The 16,684-nt window shown below is 50.9% G+C and overlaps 1 protein-coding gene across 5 annotated transcripts in view; it reads right to left on the bottom strand.

The window, feature by feature from the left end:
• CDH23 (cadherin related 23) overlaps positions 1-16,684 on the bottom strand; it is a 423,515-nt gene that overhangs the window by 248,171 nt on the left and 158,660 nt on the right. For all 5 annotated transcript variants that reach the window (XM_074382361.1, XM_074382354.1, XM_074382359.1 and 2 more), the window contains exons 7-8: positions 4,347-4,541; positions 374-502 (exon numbers count right to left, since the gene is read on the bottom strand). In XM_074382361.1, coding sequence (XP_074238462.1) covers positions 374-502; positions 4,347-4,541 — 324 coding nt within the window. The remainder of the gene's footprint in view (positions 1-373; positions 503-4,346; positions 4,542-16,684) is intronic.

Raw genomic sequence — 16,684 nt, 5'->3', positions numbered from 1 at the left:
AGACGGACTGACAGGTCAGGGGCATGGCTGAACCACACTGATGCTGTGCGGAGCCGGGCTATGTCCAGATCCATTCTCCAGCCCAGGCCAGATTTTGCACAGCATCCCCATCCTCCACATAAATCTGCCTGAATGGCTCCCCATTATTTGCCCTGGAAGCCTTTGTTCTTTGCCACATGCAACCCCTGGGGTAGAGTGAGAGGGTGAAGAGATGGGTGTGGCATGAAAAGAGGCTGAGGTTTCACTGTGCCAGGACACTCATCACTGCCATGCACAAGGACTGAGCAGGAGCCAAGGAGGAGCCCGGCCCACTAACAGGGCCCACCCTTCACGAGAACGTAGAAGAAAGGCCCTCAGGGCCAGGGGGTCTTACCGGAGGAGAATGCTCGTAGATGTTGGTGCTGTAAGGCAGGTTGATGAAGATGGGGTCCATGTCCTGGACATCTGTGATGATGATGGCCAAGTTGGCCAGGGTGGATAGAGGCCTGGTCTTGTCTTGATCCTTAGAAAGCAGAGAACACACAGCCTTAGGCTGAGGGATGCTGGGGACACTCACACACATACATACACACACACAGACCTGTACCGTGTGGCACATATGTGCAAATACATGGACATGCGCATACACACCCATGCTCTTGCACTCCTGCAGGGTAAGGCTGAGTAAAAGGAAGCTTAAGAACTTCTGAGAACCCACGGTGATTTCTGAGCTGCACGGGAAAACACAGACAGCGTCCCCAAGGTCCAGAAAAAGGCAGCTTATCCAGAGTGACAGCAGCGCTGGGGTACAGGTAGACCTCCAGCCCCTACCAGCCCAGGCCTGCCTGCCCTGGACCTCTGGTGGTGGGATGACTAGCTTCGGGTAGAGATGGAGCCACGCTCAGCCCCTTTGCTGTGTTCAGCTGGGAGCCACCACCTCTCGCTGTGCCCACTTCCTGCCCCTACTCAGCCCAGGGCAGCAGGGGACTGACTAGGATGGGGACTCCTCGGAAGAGAGGCCACAGAGGGGATGACTCTGGCATCTGTGTCTCTGCATTCATGCATGAGTCCCTTGCTCTGGGCTAGGGATTTACTGGTCAAGTGACTTTTCCCAGTCTAACCAGCAGGGGGAGCTCCAGGGTCTGTGACATTTCGGGGACTCCAAGCAAGAATCCCAAGAGCTCACGCGGGCCATCCCCCTGTAGCCAGGCAAACAATATTTAAAACGTCAGTTGGGAATTTCATTCTATAACACCTCGCCAATGCATCTGTAATCCCAGCTACTGAGGAGGCTGAGGTGGGGCAATAACCTGAGCCCAGGAGTTCGAGGCTGTTATACACCAAGGTGGCACCTGTGAATAGCCACTGCACTCCAGCCTGGGCAACATAGCAAGACCCCCATCTCAAAAAAAAAATTTTTTTTTAATGGTTGGCAAGAAAGAAAACTCCAAATCTATCTTTTACTGTTTAAGTAGCCTGCTGCAACTGAATAACAATAGCCAGCAATAATAGCAACTGCAGCTTTGTACAGATGACATGGCAGGCACTGAGCAGGCATTTCACTCTCATGTGAAGTTATGATGAGGCCATTATCCAGATGAGTTAACAGAGACTCGGAGAGCCTGAGCAACTGGCCCACAGTCATACCACTTATAAGTGTGTAGCCAGAACTCAAACTCAGATCCTTTCACATAAAAATTTTCCATTAACAGTTTTGACTTGAGGCTCTAACATCGGTTGTCTCTTAATTTGCTGGGTAACCTCAAATGAGTTCTTTCTCCCCCTGGGAATCCGATGTCCTTTTCGGTGAGAGGAAGGGGCTCAAGTGAATGACCCCTAAGGCCCCTCGGGCTTGTACATTCTCTGAGCTAAGGTTTGAGGAGCGACTGTCCCCAGGTTAGATCTCCCTTGGTTTGTGTGGGGTGACTTGAATGATGCAAGGCATTCCTGATGTTCCAAGAAGCCTGGTGCCTGCTCCTGGCCTGCAGAGATGGAGCTGCAGTGCCTGGGAGGAGAAGGGAGGGCTGGTTGTCTTTTGGAATCCTCAGGGGCAGCCAAGGAGAGGGTGGGAGGGCCTTCAGGGGTGGGAGTGGGTGCTGCAAGGAAGAGGAAGGTCTGGAACCAGGAGGTGAGCAGAGAGGCTCTCAGGGGACAGCCTCCCAAGCTCTAGGATCGAGGCCCGCAGCGCAGGCTTGGGCACTGCTCATGGGGAGAGCTCCCAGCCAGGGACCTCAATGACCATCAGGTATCCAGGGCTAGAGGGGAAGGGTCAAAAAAAAGTCCCCTGATCCCTTGGACAGGGATGCCAGTGACGCTGATTTGCCATGACCAGGCTTTTGCAGGCAGCTGGCTTTTGTCCACTCTGGCACAGGCCCTCTCGGTCCCATACCTGGGGCTGCAGTCCTATTTATGCCACAAATGCCCATGCCCAGCCCACTCTGGACTTTGTGGTGGGGAAAGGGGAGGCATCCTGCAGGCTCGCAGCTGTGACTCTGGGGCCCATGGCTCTCAGCAGCTTGTTCCCAGAGGATGCCTCAATTTCCCCACCCTGGTACTTGCTCAGTGGTGGCTGGGAACTCACATTGTTCCCGTGATGCCAGGCACAAAAATCTCCTTCCTCGGGGCAAGTGCTCAGCAGGCAAGGGCACAGCGCCAGCCCCAAGAAGGACTCGGTGTCAGCTCCTCCAAAAGCAAGGGAGAAGCGATCTAGAGAGGTACTTCCAGGGCGCCTCCCGTTTCACTGCTTCCAAACCCGATTTCTGGGAGCGTAACAGCAATTTAAGTGTATTCATCATCCCAGCTGGAGCCCAGGCCTGTTGATAGGCAGCCACCCAGATTCTTGCCTGTGCCCAGCTCTGGTCTATTCCCCATGGTCCAAAGCCACTTTTGTGGTGGATGGAAATTACTCCACAGTGGGCAAGCATCTGTATGTGTCTGGGCTCAGGTGTGTGCCAACACTGTGACGGAGGGGCAGCGCATGTGTGGGTACTGGGCTGCATGGAAGGTGCACACAAATGTGTACAAAAAGCGGACTTGCAAGTCCCCTGGACCCCCGAAGTCAGTTTTACAAACAGCAGCACACACCTCCTAGCAGGCAACTAACACTTCACGAGGGGAGAAGGAAAGAATGTGAGCGTCACCTGCAGTGACCTCTCCACAAGCACTGGGCCAGGGGCAAACAACTGGCTCTTGACGCCTCTCTGCATCTTGGCCAAGCCTTGGGGCACCCATCTTTCAAAACTGGATTCTTGATCCAGTCCGGATTCAGAACCTTGGATCTGGACCCTGTGACCTGCCAAGGAGAGCCCCCAGCGCTGTCGGCAGCCCTGTCAACAGCTACATGGGACCAGAGTGGACGATGTGTGTCAGGCAGAGGGGTCCTGGAGGGTCAAGAGGGACTTATGTTTTTTTGCTCTTGGTGTAAGCTTATGTTTTTTTTTGCTCTTGGTGTAAGCTTTGTTATCAGAATCTAAAGGACCACAGGCCAGCTTCTGGCCCTGCTGCCAGCAGATGACTCCAGCTATGCCCTGAGGCAGCAGCTGGGAGCAGGGAGAAGGGGTGGGCAGGGGGAGGACCCTATTTAGGGTGTGGCTTGCCTGTTCCCCAGGATCTCCCAAACAGCTGGCACAAAGGGCATGCTGTGATGTTCTGGAGACCTGGAGAAGTCTAGCCATGAGGCATGGCGGTCGGGGCACTGGACTGAGAGGTGGACAACCTGGGTTTGGGTTCTTGCTCCCCCATTACTCACGGGTTGTGTGACTCTCAAAAGAGTCAGCCATCAGATGGGATAATTACCCTCTCCTGCCTTCTGCCCTTGACTCACTCATCTGGAATTCCCAGGGGCCAGCAGCGTGCTTGGCACAGAGGGGTGCTGTGGAATGTCACCACTCCATGGAGTAGAGCCAGGATGCCTGAACTCTGGGCCCTGAGTGTTGGATGGTGTCAGGACACAGCTGGGTGAACACCTCTGTCCTGTGTCCCAGAGAGCAAGAGGCGCCCTGCATTAAGAATGTCTCAAGGAGGTTACCCGAGCGGGCTCTGGAGTCGGGCTACTAGGTGACCATGGAAAGTCACTGAATTGTTCCTGTGCCTCAGTCTTCTCAACTGCAAAATGGGCATCTTAATAACAATACTTATGACACAGGGCTGCTTGAGGTTTAAAGTCCATTCGAGTGCTCAGCACAGTGCCAGGGACACAGCACAAAGCCTCAGTAACACTGGCTTCAGGGCTACCATTACCCCCAATGGTAGATGTGAAGATCTCGAGTGTGTGCAGCTGAGACAACGTTCCATAAGACTGCCCCATCGCTCTCTCCCAGCGTGGGAAGAGGCAGCTGGGACTGCAGGGCCCCATCGTGGAGACTCACTGTGGCGTTGACTGTGAGCTGGTAGGCCTGTGTGGTCTCGTAGTCCAGCTCCCGGATCACCGTGACGATACCACGGGCGCTGTCAATGGCGAAGAACTGGGAGGAGGGCTGGAAGGAGTAGAGGACGCTGCCCCCTGCCCCCAAGTCTGGGTCCGTGGCGTTCACGATGAAGATGGGCGTCCCCACTGGTGTGTTCTGGGGATGAGAGCACAGCAAGCACAAGGGTGAGCCGGCGCGGGGCAGCTGCTGCCAGCATGATGAGTCCCCCAAAGCCCATTCGCCACGTCCCTCAGCCAACCAGACCCTAGGCCTTGGCATTTTCATTCTAGGAGGGTGCCAAGAATTTAAAATGCAGTATCTTTTTTTTTTTTTCTCTCTTCTTCATTTTTTCGTGGCTTCCTGGTGGCTGTAAGAACACTAGTTCCAAAGCTGATTTGCTTATCCTAGAGTTCTGGATGAGGGGGTCTTTGGGTCCCAAACCTGTTTCATGGCAGTTTTGCTTCCTCTGTCAAATGCCCTTTAGCTGCCCAAGCTGCAGGCTTTCTTTCTGCGGACCCAACTCAGCCCTCCCTCCTGGCAGCCCTTCGCAGACCGACCATGTGCTCAATGCAGACGTGCTCTTTATGGGGCCCGTGGTCAGGCTGCAAAGGGCCCTCAGAGAACAATGCCCTGGGACTGCTGAGGCTTCTGTCCGGGTTTGTGGATTCACTCCCATCAGCAGGTGAGTGTCAACCTGAATGGGCAGGTTCACATCCTGCCTGTTCCAACCACTCGATGCAAGGGCTCCCTTTCCTCCTGACCATCTGTGACTCCCCAGTGCCCTTTTGCATAGAATACAGGCTCTCGTGGTCCATCCCGATCTCCCCGCTCATATTTTATTTCCTGGTGGCATGAAGCTATTTGTACTTCTTGAACCCAGCAGGCTCCCTCACACCTCTGGGCATCTGAACGTGCTTTTCCTTTGCTAGGTTCCCCTGCCCTAGCTGCTTGGAAGATGCTCATTCCCTCCAAAACAGAATCAAGTCTGCAAGGGGGCAGTGCAGACAAACGCTAGAGTTTCAGGGATGGACAGACCATTTGTTGGAATCCTAACCTCGCTGTGTGTCTTTGGGTTAATTACATAATCTCTCTGATCCTTAATCCCTTCTCTGTACACTGAAGCTAATCATATCTCATAGGGTTAGTGTGAAGAACACATAAGCTCTTGAGTGTAAACATTCCAGTCCATAAGTGCTCGGAAGACGGGAGGTGCGATTTTAATTTCTGGAAACTTGGAGGGGCACAAACAAGGGACCTTCAAGGGTGGGTCAGGGAGGTGTCAAGAAGCACTGATATTCGAGGCACCGTCCAGCGTGCTCCCTGTCTACTCACTCCTCTTGCCCCATGATCCGCCCACGGCTGCCTTTCCCCAGCCCCCAGGCCCTCCATGGAGTGCGTCTCCAGGCTCTCTTGCTGGCTGGCTTCTGTTTGGCTTCTGCCAATGGGAAGTTCTGGTAGGAGCTCCCAGAGCAGGAGGAGGAGTATGCGGTCTTACTTCCCCACCCGCTCCAGTTTCAGCCTAGCAGGCTCTCCTCCCCAGCCCCAACTCTCAGTGGGCTCTGGGAACACCATTTTCCTCTCCTTCTCCCTTCAGCCCAAAGGGTAGTGAGAACTTGCCACTGTTGCTAAGCCCTCGGTGCCTTAGCATCCCTTATTTCTACCCCCACCCCGCCCACTCCTCTGTGACTAGTCTCCTCATGGAAATGCCTTTCTTGGAACTACCTGAAATTAACTCTTTCCTGCCAGGACCCTGGTGGATACAGGCACCCTGAAAATATGTGCCCTGATTCACCACGTGCAAAGCCCTGGACACTCAGGTTCCCTGGTGCTGAGCTCAGTGAAGCCAGCCTCACCCCGACATGCCCTCCCAGGTGACACTCGCCTTGCAGAGATCTTTCTGAGGTTCTCAGCTAACCCACAGTTCTCGATCCTGCCCTCTCTTTCTCTGTAGATCACACGTAAGTGCTAAAGCCAGCTCCATGAATCCAGAATGAAACACTTCATGGGGGCCCACGGTTCCTGTCACAAGAAGAGGTGGCCACATTCTGATTTCAGAGCTCCAGCCCCTGTGTGGTCGCCAGCCTGCACTTCAGAGCGCTTGGCCAGTCTACTCAACACACCCTGTAAGAAGCCAGTGCCCAGAGGAGAGCAACGGCTCCTGCTAGACGTCAGCTCTCCAGCTCCCTGCCTCGGGGAGGCGAGGACATTTGACTGTCCATACCGCATGGTCCTGCAGGGAAGGCTCTCTGATCTTTCTGCATCTGATCAGAGGATTTAAGAGCAAGATTCAGGAAACAGTGGAGAAGGGGAAAAAGAAGTGATGGTTTCCACGTCTGACCTTCTTGGATTATGTTTCATGCCCTGTGGTGAAAACCCATTTAATTTCTGCATAACTTAGAGAAGGTTTTACATGGGCTTGGCAAAGAGCCATTCATATACTTAGAAGGGACAAACTGTTGGAGAGAAAAGAATGCTGACTTCATGCATTTCAGGTCCTGGGCACCATGCTCTATCAGGGAAGTAGATGGGGGCGCTCATCAGCACGTACAAGGGGGGCTTCTGCGAGCACCCAGCTGCTGTTCCATGGAAATGCACAGACATGCACACAGGTCTGCAGACTCAATGCAAGCAGATTTGCTTTATGGGGCCAGGTGCATCTGGGTTTCCAAGGAGGCTACCGGGAGCCACACTTGGTGGCTTACAGCATGAATTCTGAGTTAGACTCCCTCACTTTGAGTCTGGGCCTTTCCCCTGGGAAAGCTCAGACACATGCTGTTAAAACTCTTTTTGGCCTCAGTTTCCTCATCTGTAAGATGGAGCTGTTAGCAGTTCCTACTCCCTAGGATTGTTATAAGAAAGAATTATATGAGATAAGGTGTGAAAGAAAGAGTCTGCCTGGGCCAGACACACAGCAATATTGAGCAATACTCAATAAATGGTCATTGTGCTCATTACTATGGTAATAAAATACCATTACAGGCAGGGTGAGATGAGCCCCACGGAAAGGGGGAAGTACTAGAAATAGCATAAACAGTCAATGTATCTCTTCACCATGAACTTGGGACAAATGGGCACCTTACAGTTCAGAAAGAGAACATCTCTGATTGGATCCTGGCTGCTGAAGACAGGCAGAGGATGAAGAGCCCCAGGAGGCCCTCCCAAATGGGTTTGAGAGCCTGTGAGGGGAGGGATCTAGGCAGAGATGAGAAGCTCCTAAGCCAGGAAGCCAGTCCTGACCATATACAACCCTAGGATGGCTGGAAGGCAGGAGCTGGAAGGATCCCTGGGGTCATGCAGTCCAGCCTCCCCATTTCCTAGGGTAGACTACAGATGTGAAAACGAGCCCAGAGAGGGGACGTGCCTTGCTCCAGGTTTCGCAGGTGGCAGAGACTGTGAGTGGAAATCGGGTGACTTGAATCATACACAGTGCTGTCTCTACCCCCGCAAAGAGATGCCAGCCGCTGCCTCCCCGCCCCACTTCCCTCCAAGAACAGCTGCTCCCTATGACCACAGCTCTGCTCTAGGTGATGGGTCTAGGCACTCATGTTTGTTCCAAGTGGCTTCAGACCCAGGATACATCAATCAGGTAGGGCCTGAGAAATTAAGTAAGTTTTCTCTGAGAATCTGAAAAGAAAGATCTTTGTTATCTGGCTGGTGTGGGCACCAAGACAGGCTGAAAGCCATACATAAGCCACAGTTGCAGAGTGGCAGAGATGCCACGGGCAGTCAGAGGAAGCCCACCTGCAGCAAGGGGAGCAGAGCACAGTGCAGGAGAGAAAATGGAGACGAGGGCCTCTGAGAGCCTCCTGCCCTGGCCGTCCCAGGCCACGCTGTCTCCTGTCTATGGCTGTGGTGCTGTGACCTGCCTGTGCCGTCCTTTCTGGGCTCCCCGCAACGTGCTCACGCCGGCCTGCGTGGGTCTCAGCTCTTTGCTCCTGCCAACAGAACATGCCCAGCCATGGGTAGAGACTCTTCATTTCCACGGCACTGCCCAAGGCTTGCCCTGACCCTCTGCTGATGGGATTCTACCTCTTTAACGCCCACAGCAAGCAAAGCACCAGGCCACCGCTCCTGGACTGCTAATGAGGGCACGGTGCCTGCCACTCGAGGCTGCAGGTTACAATGGGGAGAAGAATAAAGGGGTCTGGGTGAATGCTGGCTCCCTCTGCTTTTTAACTGTCCCCAGACACTCCTTTTAACATGCAAATCCTTTTAACAGCAGGCAATTATCAGCATGCTGGTGGAGAGGTGGCCAGACAGGCAGGGGAAGCTTGATCATGGGCTGGACACAGTCAGCAAGGATAGACCTAGAGGAGAAGTGCTTGGCAGGGCCAGGCTCTACCGTCCGAGGACAAGGAGAACAGGTGGAAGGTGTCACCCTGGTGTTAGGGTTGGGGCTCAGGGTGTATAGAACCATGGGCCGGAGTTGTGGAAGCAGCACCTAGAGGCCCGATTCAGCCGCGGGTAGGGCCAGCTCTCTCTAGGGTCCTCTCTAGGGCAGCTTCTCCTCACACCTCCATTGTGGAGACTGGCCCTGGGTCCACCTTCTTGCTGGAAGGGAGCAGTTGTGGTCTTTGGAAGCACCACCCCATGGGGCATGATGACTTCTGCTTCTGCGGGAGGCCTCCTGACACGCTTCTCTGCCCCACTCCTGCTTTCCTCCTCCCTTCATTCATGGTACCCCCCTGCCCAGTCCCACCTACTCTCTTACGGCTTCTGGGCCATTCAAAGGAAGTCTCCCCACATGCACACCCATGCCTTCAGGGGACCGGGGAGCAGGTCTAGGCATTATCTCCTTCAACATTCCTGCACCTGCCAGGTTGTCTCAGCAAGTGACCTGCGCCATGCAGGTCGCAGGCAGGGCAGGTCCTGCCTCTTCCAGCTCCCATTTAAGCTCCACATCACTTCTGATGGACCTGCTGTAAATGGGCCACCCTGTGCAATTCAGAGACAAATAAATCTTTCTGCTACTCCTGGGGTGACAAGGGAATAGACTCTGGGAAAGTTCTGCCGTGCAAAGGATCTTGTTCGTTAATAATAATGATAAATAGCTCCCTTCTCCCATGCAGTGTGAGTTACATTACACTCCAGGCCTCTCCAGAGGTGGCTCGGGCGCTCACTGGAACAGGGTGAGGGAGCGTGTGCAGCGAGGGAGAAAAGGCCAGAGGGAGAGGGGCAGAGAGGCAGGAGGGAGGAACCAGAGGAGAGAGAGTAAAGAAAGGGGGAGGGAGAAGGGAGAGCACCTGGACACAGAGGAAAACAAGACAAGAGCAGTGAGAGGGGCAGGACTGAGGGCCAGAGGGAAAATGAGACGAAGAGGAAAGAGAATTTGCAAAAGAAAAGGGAGGAAAGAAAGTCTGCAGAGAAAGGAACTGAGATACAGGAAAAAAAAAAAAAAAAAAGACACAGAGGCCGGGTGCCGTGGCTCATGCCTGTAATCCCAGCACTTTGGGAGGCCGAGGCGGGTGGACCACGAGGTCAAGAGATCGAGACCATCCTGGTCAACATGGTGAAACCCCGTCTCTACTAAAAATACAAAAAAATTAGCTGGGCATGGTGGCGCGTGCCTGTAATCCCAGCTACTCAGGAGGCTGAGGCAGGAGAATTGCCTGAACCCAGGAGGAGGAGGTTGCGGTGAGCCGAGATCGCGCCATTGCACTCCAGCCTGGGTAACAAGAGCGAAACTCCGTCTCAAAAAAAAAAAAAAAAAAAAAAAAAAAAAGACACAGAGGAAAAGTTACGAACAAAGGAAAAGACATACAAAAATTAAGCAGCAAGGGAAAAGAAGACAGGAGAGAGGAAGAAAAGGAGGACGTCACGCCCTCTCATCTTTGGGGTGTACCCGGTCCCTTCACTCCTGTGAGATTTATGCTGTACCCTTGACCAAACTTTGGCAAAGAGCCAAATCTCCATCCTAGATGCCATTTCTAAAGGCGTTATTAATATTTATGGAATGCTTGCTGGATGCTGCTACAGTCTTTAATATCTTATTATAGAGCCTGTTATAAAATGCATTAGTAATAAATTCCTGACAGATGGAGTTCTGACAAGGTGCAGGCACCTCAGTGGATCGGAGCTGGGAACAGAGCTTCCTGTGCTGCTCAGAGGCTGAGCCGCTGCCCTCTGGGGCTGGGTGGGGGAGGGAAGAGGGGTTACCAGGATTCCACCCTTCCCATCCTCTGCCCTCAGTTGCGTTTTTATACACCTTCACTCCCTGCTTCCTTTTCCCAGATGGGGAATATGGAAGCTCAGAGAAATGAAGCCACATGTCCAAGGTCACACAGATTTTAAGTAGTGGAATCGGTATTCAAAGTTGGGTCACCTTTCTGTGCCCAGACCTCAGGGTTCCAGAGATGAGGATGGAGAGTGGGCTTAGAGCCCCTCCTCAAGTGGGACTTCCAGTCTGGAAGGGCTGGGGGGTTAGGGTCGCAGCTGAAGAGGCCTCTAGGTAAGAGAACAGAGGGTTGGTGGGGAGCTTTAGCCAAAAAAGAGTTTCGGAGGGAAGGAGGGCATTTCAAAATTGCACACTTTCACTGAGAATAAGGAAATGGGCTCCTATTGGAACAAGAAGAATTCAAGTCAGAAGCAAGGAACTTTCTGAACACGGGCTCCTGGGCAGAGGAGAAACATCTGCACTAGGGTTCCTGTTGGACGCTACAGCAGGTGCCTCTACACTGGTGACTCTGGAGGCCTGCTGGGATGCTTTGGGAGGATGTCACTTCCCAATATGGGGGTTTGTGGCATTCCAGCTTATCGGGGAGCAGCAACGGAGGAGAAATGGGGTCTATGGGGAGAGGTGGGCTGTGGGTCTTTCTCAAATGGGCAAGAAGGCACTTAAGCGCAGGAAGACAAGCTGCACACAGAGGACAGTGTGGGGGAGAAGCAGGAGTGGCGAGTGCCCACGGCGCATCAACACATATCTCAGGGGGCCCCACTCAGGTCAGGGAGGGGCACACTGTGTGCACAAACCCATGTGTGCCTGTACTCCAGCATGTCTGTCTGGAGGAACCGGGAAGAGATAATTTGATGACATCTCTTCTTTCTACCAGTGTCTGCTCTCTTGGGTAATATGTACTTGATCTAAAAGGTGCCAGGTATGTTCTGGGGTGGGCTGCCAGCTCTGTGGGCTGGGCCCTAAGTCACTCACACCTTGACATGGCTAGAGGACATCTCTCTGGGCCTAGGCTGGTCTCCCCAGGTGTTCTGGTCTCCTCCAGAGCCAATTCAGCACCCTCCCATCTCCAAGGCCCTCCTCAGAGTCCCCGTTTGCAGCCTCCAGCTGTGTACTGGCTTTTTGGAAGCCCTGGAAAACACTTATCAGAGTGCTTACCAAACGGCCCTCCCGACCTGCCGCAGACATCCTGGACCTCCCCCTCTTTCTTGACTCCCACTCCTCACCCTTCTCTTCCTCTTTGTCATTTACCCTGGCCACCTCTTCAGTCCCGGCACTGTCACTTGTGCATAGAAGGCATTCAATAAATGTTTTAAAAGAATTGGGATTTTGTGGTAAGCATGGCAGATTGAACACAACCATTTACTTCTGTTTCTGTCCCAGCCTCTCACAAAATGACAATAAGGGAATTAAAAATGCATAAATCCACAAGGGCAAAGAGAACAGGAGAGGAGATAGCAGCAGATGAGAGATGTCAACAAAATTCTGGAAACTGGAAACAGATGGGCCAGTTATAACTGCCTTAGGAGGTGGGCAAGCTGAAGCTCACACCTGTGCCTCGGAACACTGGAAAAGCTCAGGACCCTCAGACACCAGATGATGCTGAGTGTGAGGGAATGGGGTGGGGCTGAATAACTTTAAAAAGAGTGGTTAGACTCCCAGATCCCTTCCCCAACTTCTGCAGAAAATGGGAGATTTACTTTCTAGAGGGTCTGAGTTAGTTGGGCTCTGGACTCATGGCTGGAAGTGGAACCAGGCACTGAAAACAGGGAGGTTAGGAGGAAATCTGTACCTCCCCACCAATCCCATTCCTCATCAAGTCTCTTTAGCCATTCGGCCTCCTAAAGACTCCAGGCAAGAAAAATAAAAACTGGTGCAAGAGAAAACACGAACAGGAACATGCTGCAGATCCCTTGAAAGAACAGCCAGGTCCTTCTTTAATCATCCCATAATGGAGCCTGCTGGCTAACAAGCAGTCCCAACCATGCCCTGCTCCACACATACACAGCAAGCTTCCAGGCAGCTGCGTGTGAACTCACTCGTACATATGAAGAGCCAACTAAGGATCACTAAACATTTGAGAAAAGCCTCTAATGTGAAAGACAGAGTGAGAAAAAAACAGTAAACAGGAATAACAACTATAAGCATCTTTAATATCCATAGAGAGACAAGACACAACATCTTTGGAAAAAGAAGATTCCAAGAGGAAAAAAGGCCCAGTAGAAATTTAAAAACATGACAGAAGAGTTGGAAGATAAAGAAAATTTCCAAAAGTAGAAACAAATTCAGAGATGAAATGGGGGAGAAAAGTAAAAAAATCAGAGGAGCAGTTCAGAATATCCAACATTCCAATTAATAGGAACTCCAGAGTGGGGGCAGGTGTGGGGGGGACAGGCCAGGCATGGTGGCTGATCCCTGTAATCCCAGCACTTTGGGAGGCCAAGGCAGGTGGATCACTTAAGGTCAGGAGTTCGAGACCAGCCTGGCCAACATAGTGAAACCCTGTCTCTACTAAAAATCAAAAAATTAGCTGGGTGTCGTGGTGGGGACCTGTAATCCCAATTACTTGGGAGGCTGAGGCAGTAGAATCACTTGAACCCAGGAGGCAGAGGTTGCAGTGAGCCAAGATCATGCAATCGCATTCCAGCCTGGGTAACAGAATGAGACTCTGTCTCTAAATAAATTCATACACACATACACACACACATATATTAACATAAAATTTTAAAACCCAGAGTAAATGAAGGAGAAGAAATCATGCAAAAAGTAACATAAGAGAATCTCCCAGATCTGAAGGACATGTTTCCAGATTGAAAGAGACCACTAAGTGTTCGGAAGAAACATGCATACTGAGGCATAAAACCATAAAGTTTCAAAAACGTTATTTTTTTTTAATCCTGAGACTTTCAGAGAGAAAACAAAAGGCCACATGCAAAGGATCAAGAGTCAAAGTGGCACCAAAGTTCATAATACTGAGACTATAGACTGAAACACCAAGGAATAAAAATCTTCACATTATAAAGAACACGATTTCCATTCCAGAATTCTATACCCAGCCAAACTATCAACAAACAAATGCATAGCATGAACATATTGTTCAGATGAAGTGAAAAAAAAATTCCCATGAACCTTTTTTTCTGAAAATTACTGAAGAGTGTACTCCATTGTAATGAGGGTATAAACCAAGAAAGAGGAAAATATGACATTCATGAAACAGGATCCAATAGAGGAGAAAGATAACAGATTGCTCAGTGTGACTCTTTTCCTCACCAACACCGATCCCACATCAAGCCTCCAGAACACCACACAAGTCAGACAACAGCTGGTCCAGGTTGTGACAGGAGGGTAGACACTCCAGTGAGAATGTTGTTAAAAAAAATGCAAGCCAAATTTTTAAAAATCAATATACTTTTAATATGCTGAGAAGCTCCCTAAATCAAGCATTAAGGAACACTAAGAAACAAACAAACAAAAAGAAGTGAATATTAATTCTAGGGAAAATAAAAGAGGAAATATAATTACAGTATATTATGTGGCTCAGCTGTGAATAACATTTACATAATCATAATACTGTGTACACTAAATGCTGTTTTAGCTAAAAAGAGGACTATAATTATGTTTGGAGGATGGATAGTGAATGTTAAAAGAAGGGTGTTTATGTAGGATGTATGTATGTTAAGAGTAGGGTGTAGTGAATGTTAAGAGTAGGGTATATGCCCCAGTGTGTTTGTGTATAGCGAAGATAAGGTATAAGATGGTGTAAAAGTAAAATTCTCATCCTCCATAGGTGGAAATCAATAGATAATATTAAAAATTAAAACAGTGTATAAGCATGTGATTTAGAAATAAGGAAGTAAATATCAGAAATTGAATGAGGTTTTCTCAGGGTGGGAAGCAGGAGTCAGAGTGCTGCTGCTTTTATTATAAGCTGAGCTATACTATTTGACTTTTAAATTCATACATATATTACTTTGATAAAAGTTAATACCAAAACTAAAAAGAGTATTTCCCTATGGCTGCAACACCAAGTGGCCTCCTCCCTTTTTTTTCCTTTTGAGATCAGTCTTGCTCTGTTACCCAGGTACAGTGGTGTGAACCTCTGCCTCCTGGGTTCAAGCAATTCTGCCTCAGCCTCTCCAGTAGCTGAAATTACAGGCATGCATCACCATGCTCAGCTAATTTTTGTATTTTTAGTAGAGACAGGGTTTCATGGTTTCACTATGTTGGCCAGGCTGGTCTCGAACTCCCGACCTCAGGTGATCCACCCACCTTGGCCTCCCAAAGTGTTGGGATTACAAGCATGAGCCACCGTGCCCAGCCACCTCTTCCCTTTCAACTCTGCCCCCTGTAATGGATCCTGAAAGCCCCTGCCTTAAAGCACTCATCCAGCATCTCATTTTCCTCACAAACACCATCATCTGCTCCTCTTTTACCTCCAAGGCAAAGTCTCCCAGACCTTGACTGTCACCATAGTCTTATCAAACCTTCTCTCTTTAAACTCCTCATTCACTCCCGCTCCACTGAAGCCCTCAATTTCAGTCCAGCTGTTCTACGTGCCAGCCCCAAAGCATGGTCCCCTTCCAGGCCCGTGCTCATGGTGCACCTGTCTCTTCGACCTGTGTTCCTTTGGATATTTCCCATAGACGGCAGAGGTCAGACATCACCACCCAGTGACTGACATTCCCTCCCTTCTGGGAAGAGGCTGTTGGCTCCACCTAGATTTCTAGCACACATGCCTGGGTCTGGGGTGAGACACCTGTTCCCTCACCCCATGCACACATGCTGGACATGCAGGGCTAGGTGGAGTCTCAACAAAGGGACATCTGGGGCCTCCCTCCCTTCTTCCCAGGAGCTCAACTTTCAAGACCAAGTGTGATACTCAAGCATGAAATGGCCCCAGTGCATTCCTCTTCAGAGACTAAGGAGCGCCACAAGGCACGTTTCCTTACCCCAGCCTCCAACCCAGTGACCTTCCCGGAGAATGAATGACAGTAGACTTTGGAGATCTCCCAGTGTCACCTGCCATCGCTGACTACATTCCAGAGCTGTCCCTGCACCTGCCTCCTCCAGACTCCCCCTGCACCCTCTCACTTGCAGACAAGCAGGAGCAGAAGGAGGGGGCACATGGCAGCAGACGGTATAATGCCTCAGGGACGGACGGCTGGCTCACCTGCCGAGCAGTTGGCTAAGGGCTGTGTGCAAAGAAAAAGTGGACAGGAAGGGCTGTGATGACGGTGCAGCCCTGGTGCCCACCCTGGCCCCAGCCCCCAGGATGTCTGCTTTAAACACCAGGCAGCATGTACCAGGTACCACTCCCTCCCTCGTGAGCTGGGTTTCTGTTTTTCTCTCCATGGAATGGGAGGAAACCAAGAATAAAGGCATGAGTTGGGAAATCCAGTTCTTAGCTATTTAGCGTCATACCCTCATACTCCTCTCTGGCCGGAGTTATTGGTCTGATTTGCTGCAGGAAGCCTCATACCCTCCTGCTTTCCAGGAGGGACTTGGAAACAAGCTTCTGGAGACCAGGAAGGATCTGTGTGGTGCTGTATGACTCTCCATGCACATTGGCCTGATTAGGTAAATCCCAGAACAGCTGTCCCAAACTCTGGGTCACAGTCCAGCTGCTCTCCAATAACAATCTTCCTGGCTTCCTTCTCTGTAGCTATGCAATGTCAACACAAACATTCGATGCCTCAGTGTTTCCATCCAGGAAATGGGTACAGTAATCCCTATACTATCTTCTATATAGTGCTGGGGTGGAGATAAAACGAGTGAACTATGGAAACATATTTTGAAAAATCAAAGGCAAAAAAAAAAAAAAAATCCTCACAACCTTCTGCAGAGGCAGAAAACTCCAAAAGAAAAATCCAGGGAATGATACGATGCGAGCCATAAGAAGGGTCCTGTGTAAAATGCTAGCCTGCAGTCCAGAAACTGGGCCATCAGGGTTCCAGGGCAGTCTCTGAACCCAGGGTTGCAGGGGCTGGAGTCATGCAGTAGTCTTGAGACTTGGTAGGTTCTGAAAAGTGGTGACTGAGAGATGCAAAGAGTCTCCTGGAATGTTTTTTAAATAAGAAAAAGACTAGCACTTTGGGAGGCCAAGGCCAGAGAATCCCTAGAGCCCAGG

This window comes from Saimiri boliviensis, chromosome 12 (genome assembly GCF_048565385.1).
Source record: "Saimiri boliviensis isolate mSaiBol1 chromosome 12, mSaiBol1.pri, whole genome shotgun sequence".
NCBI classification, from domain to species: domain Eukaryota; kingdom Metazoa; phylum Chordata; class Mammalia; order Primates; family Cebidae; genus Saimiri; species Saimiri boliviensis.
This window is presented reverse-complemented; position numbering and strand designations above follow the sequence as displayed.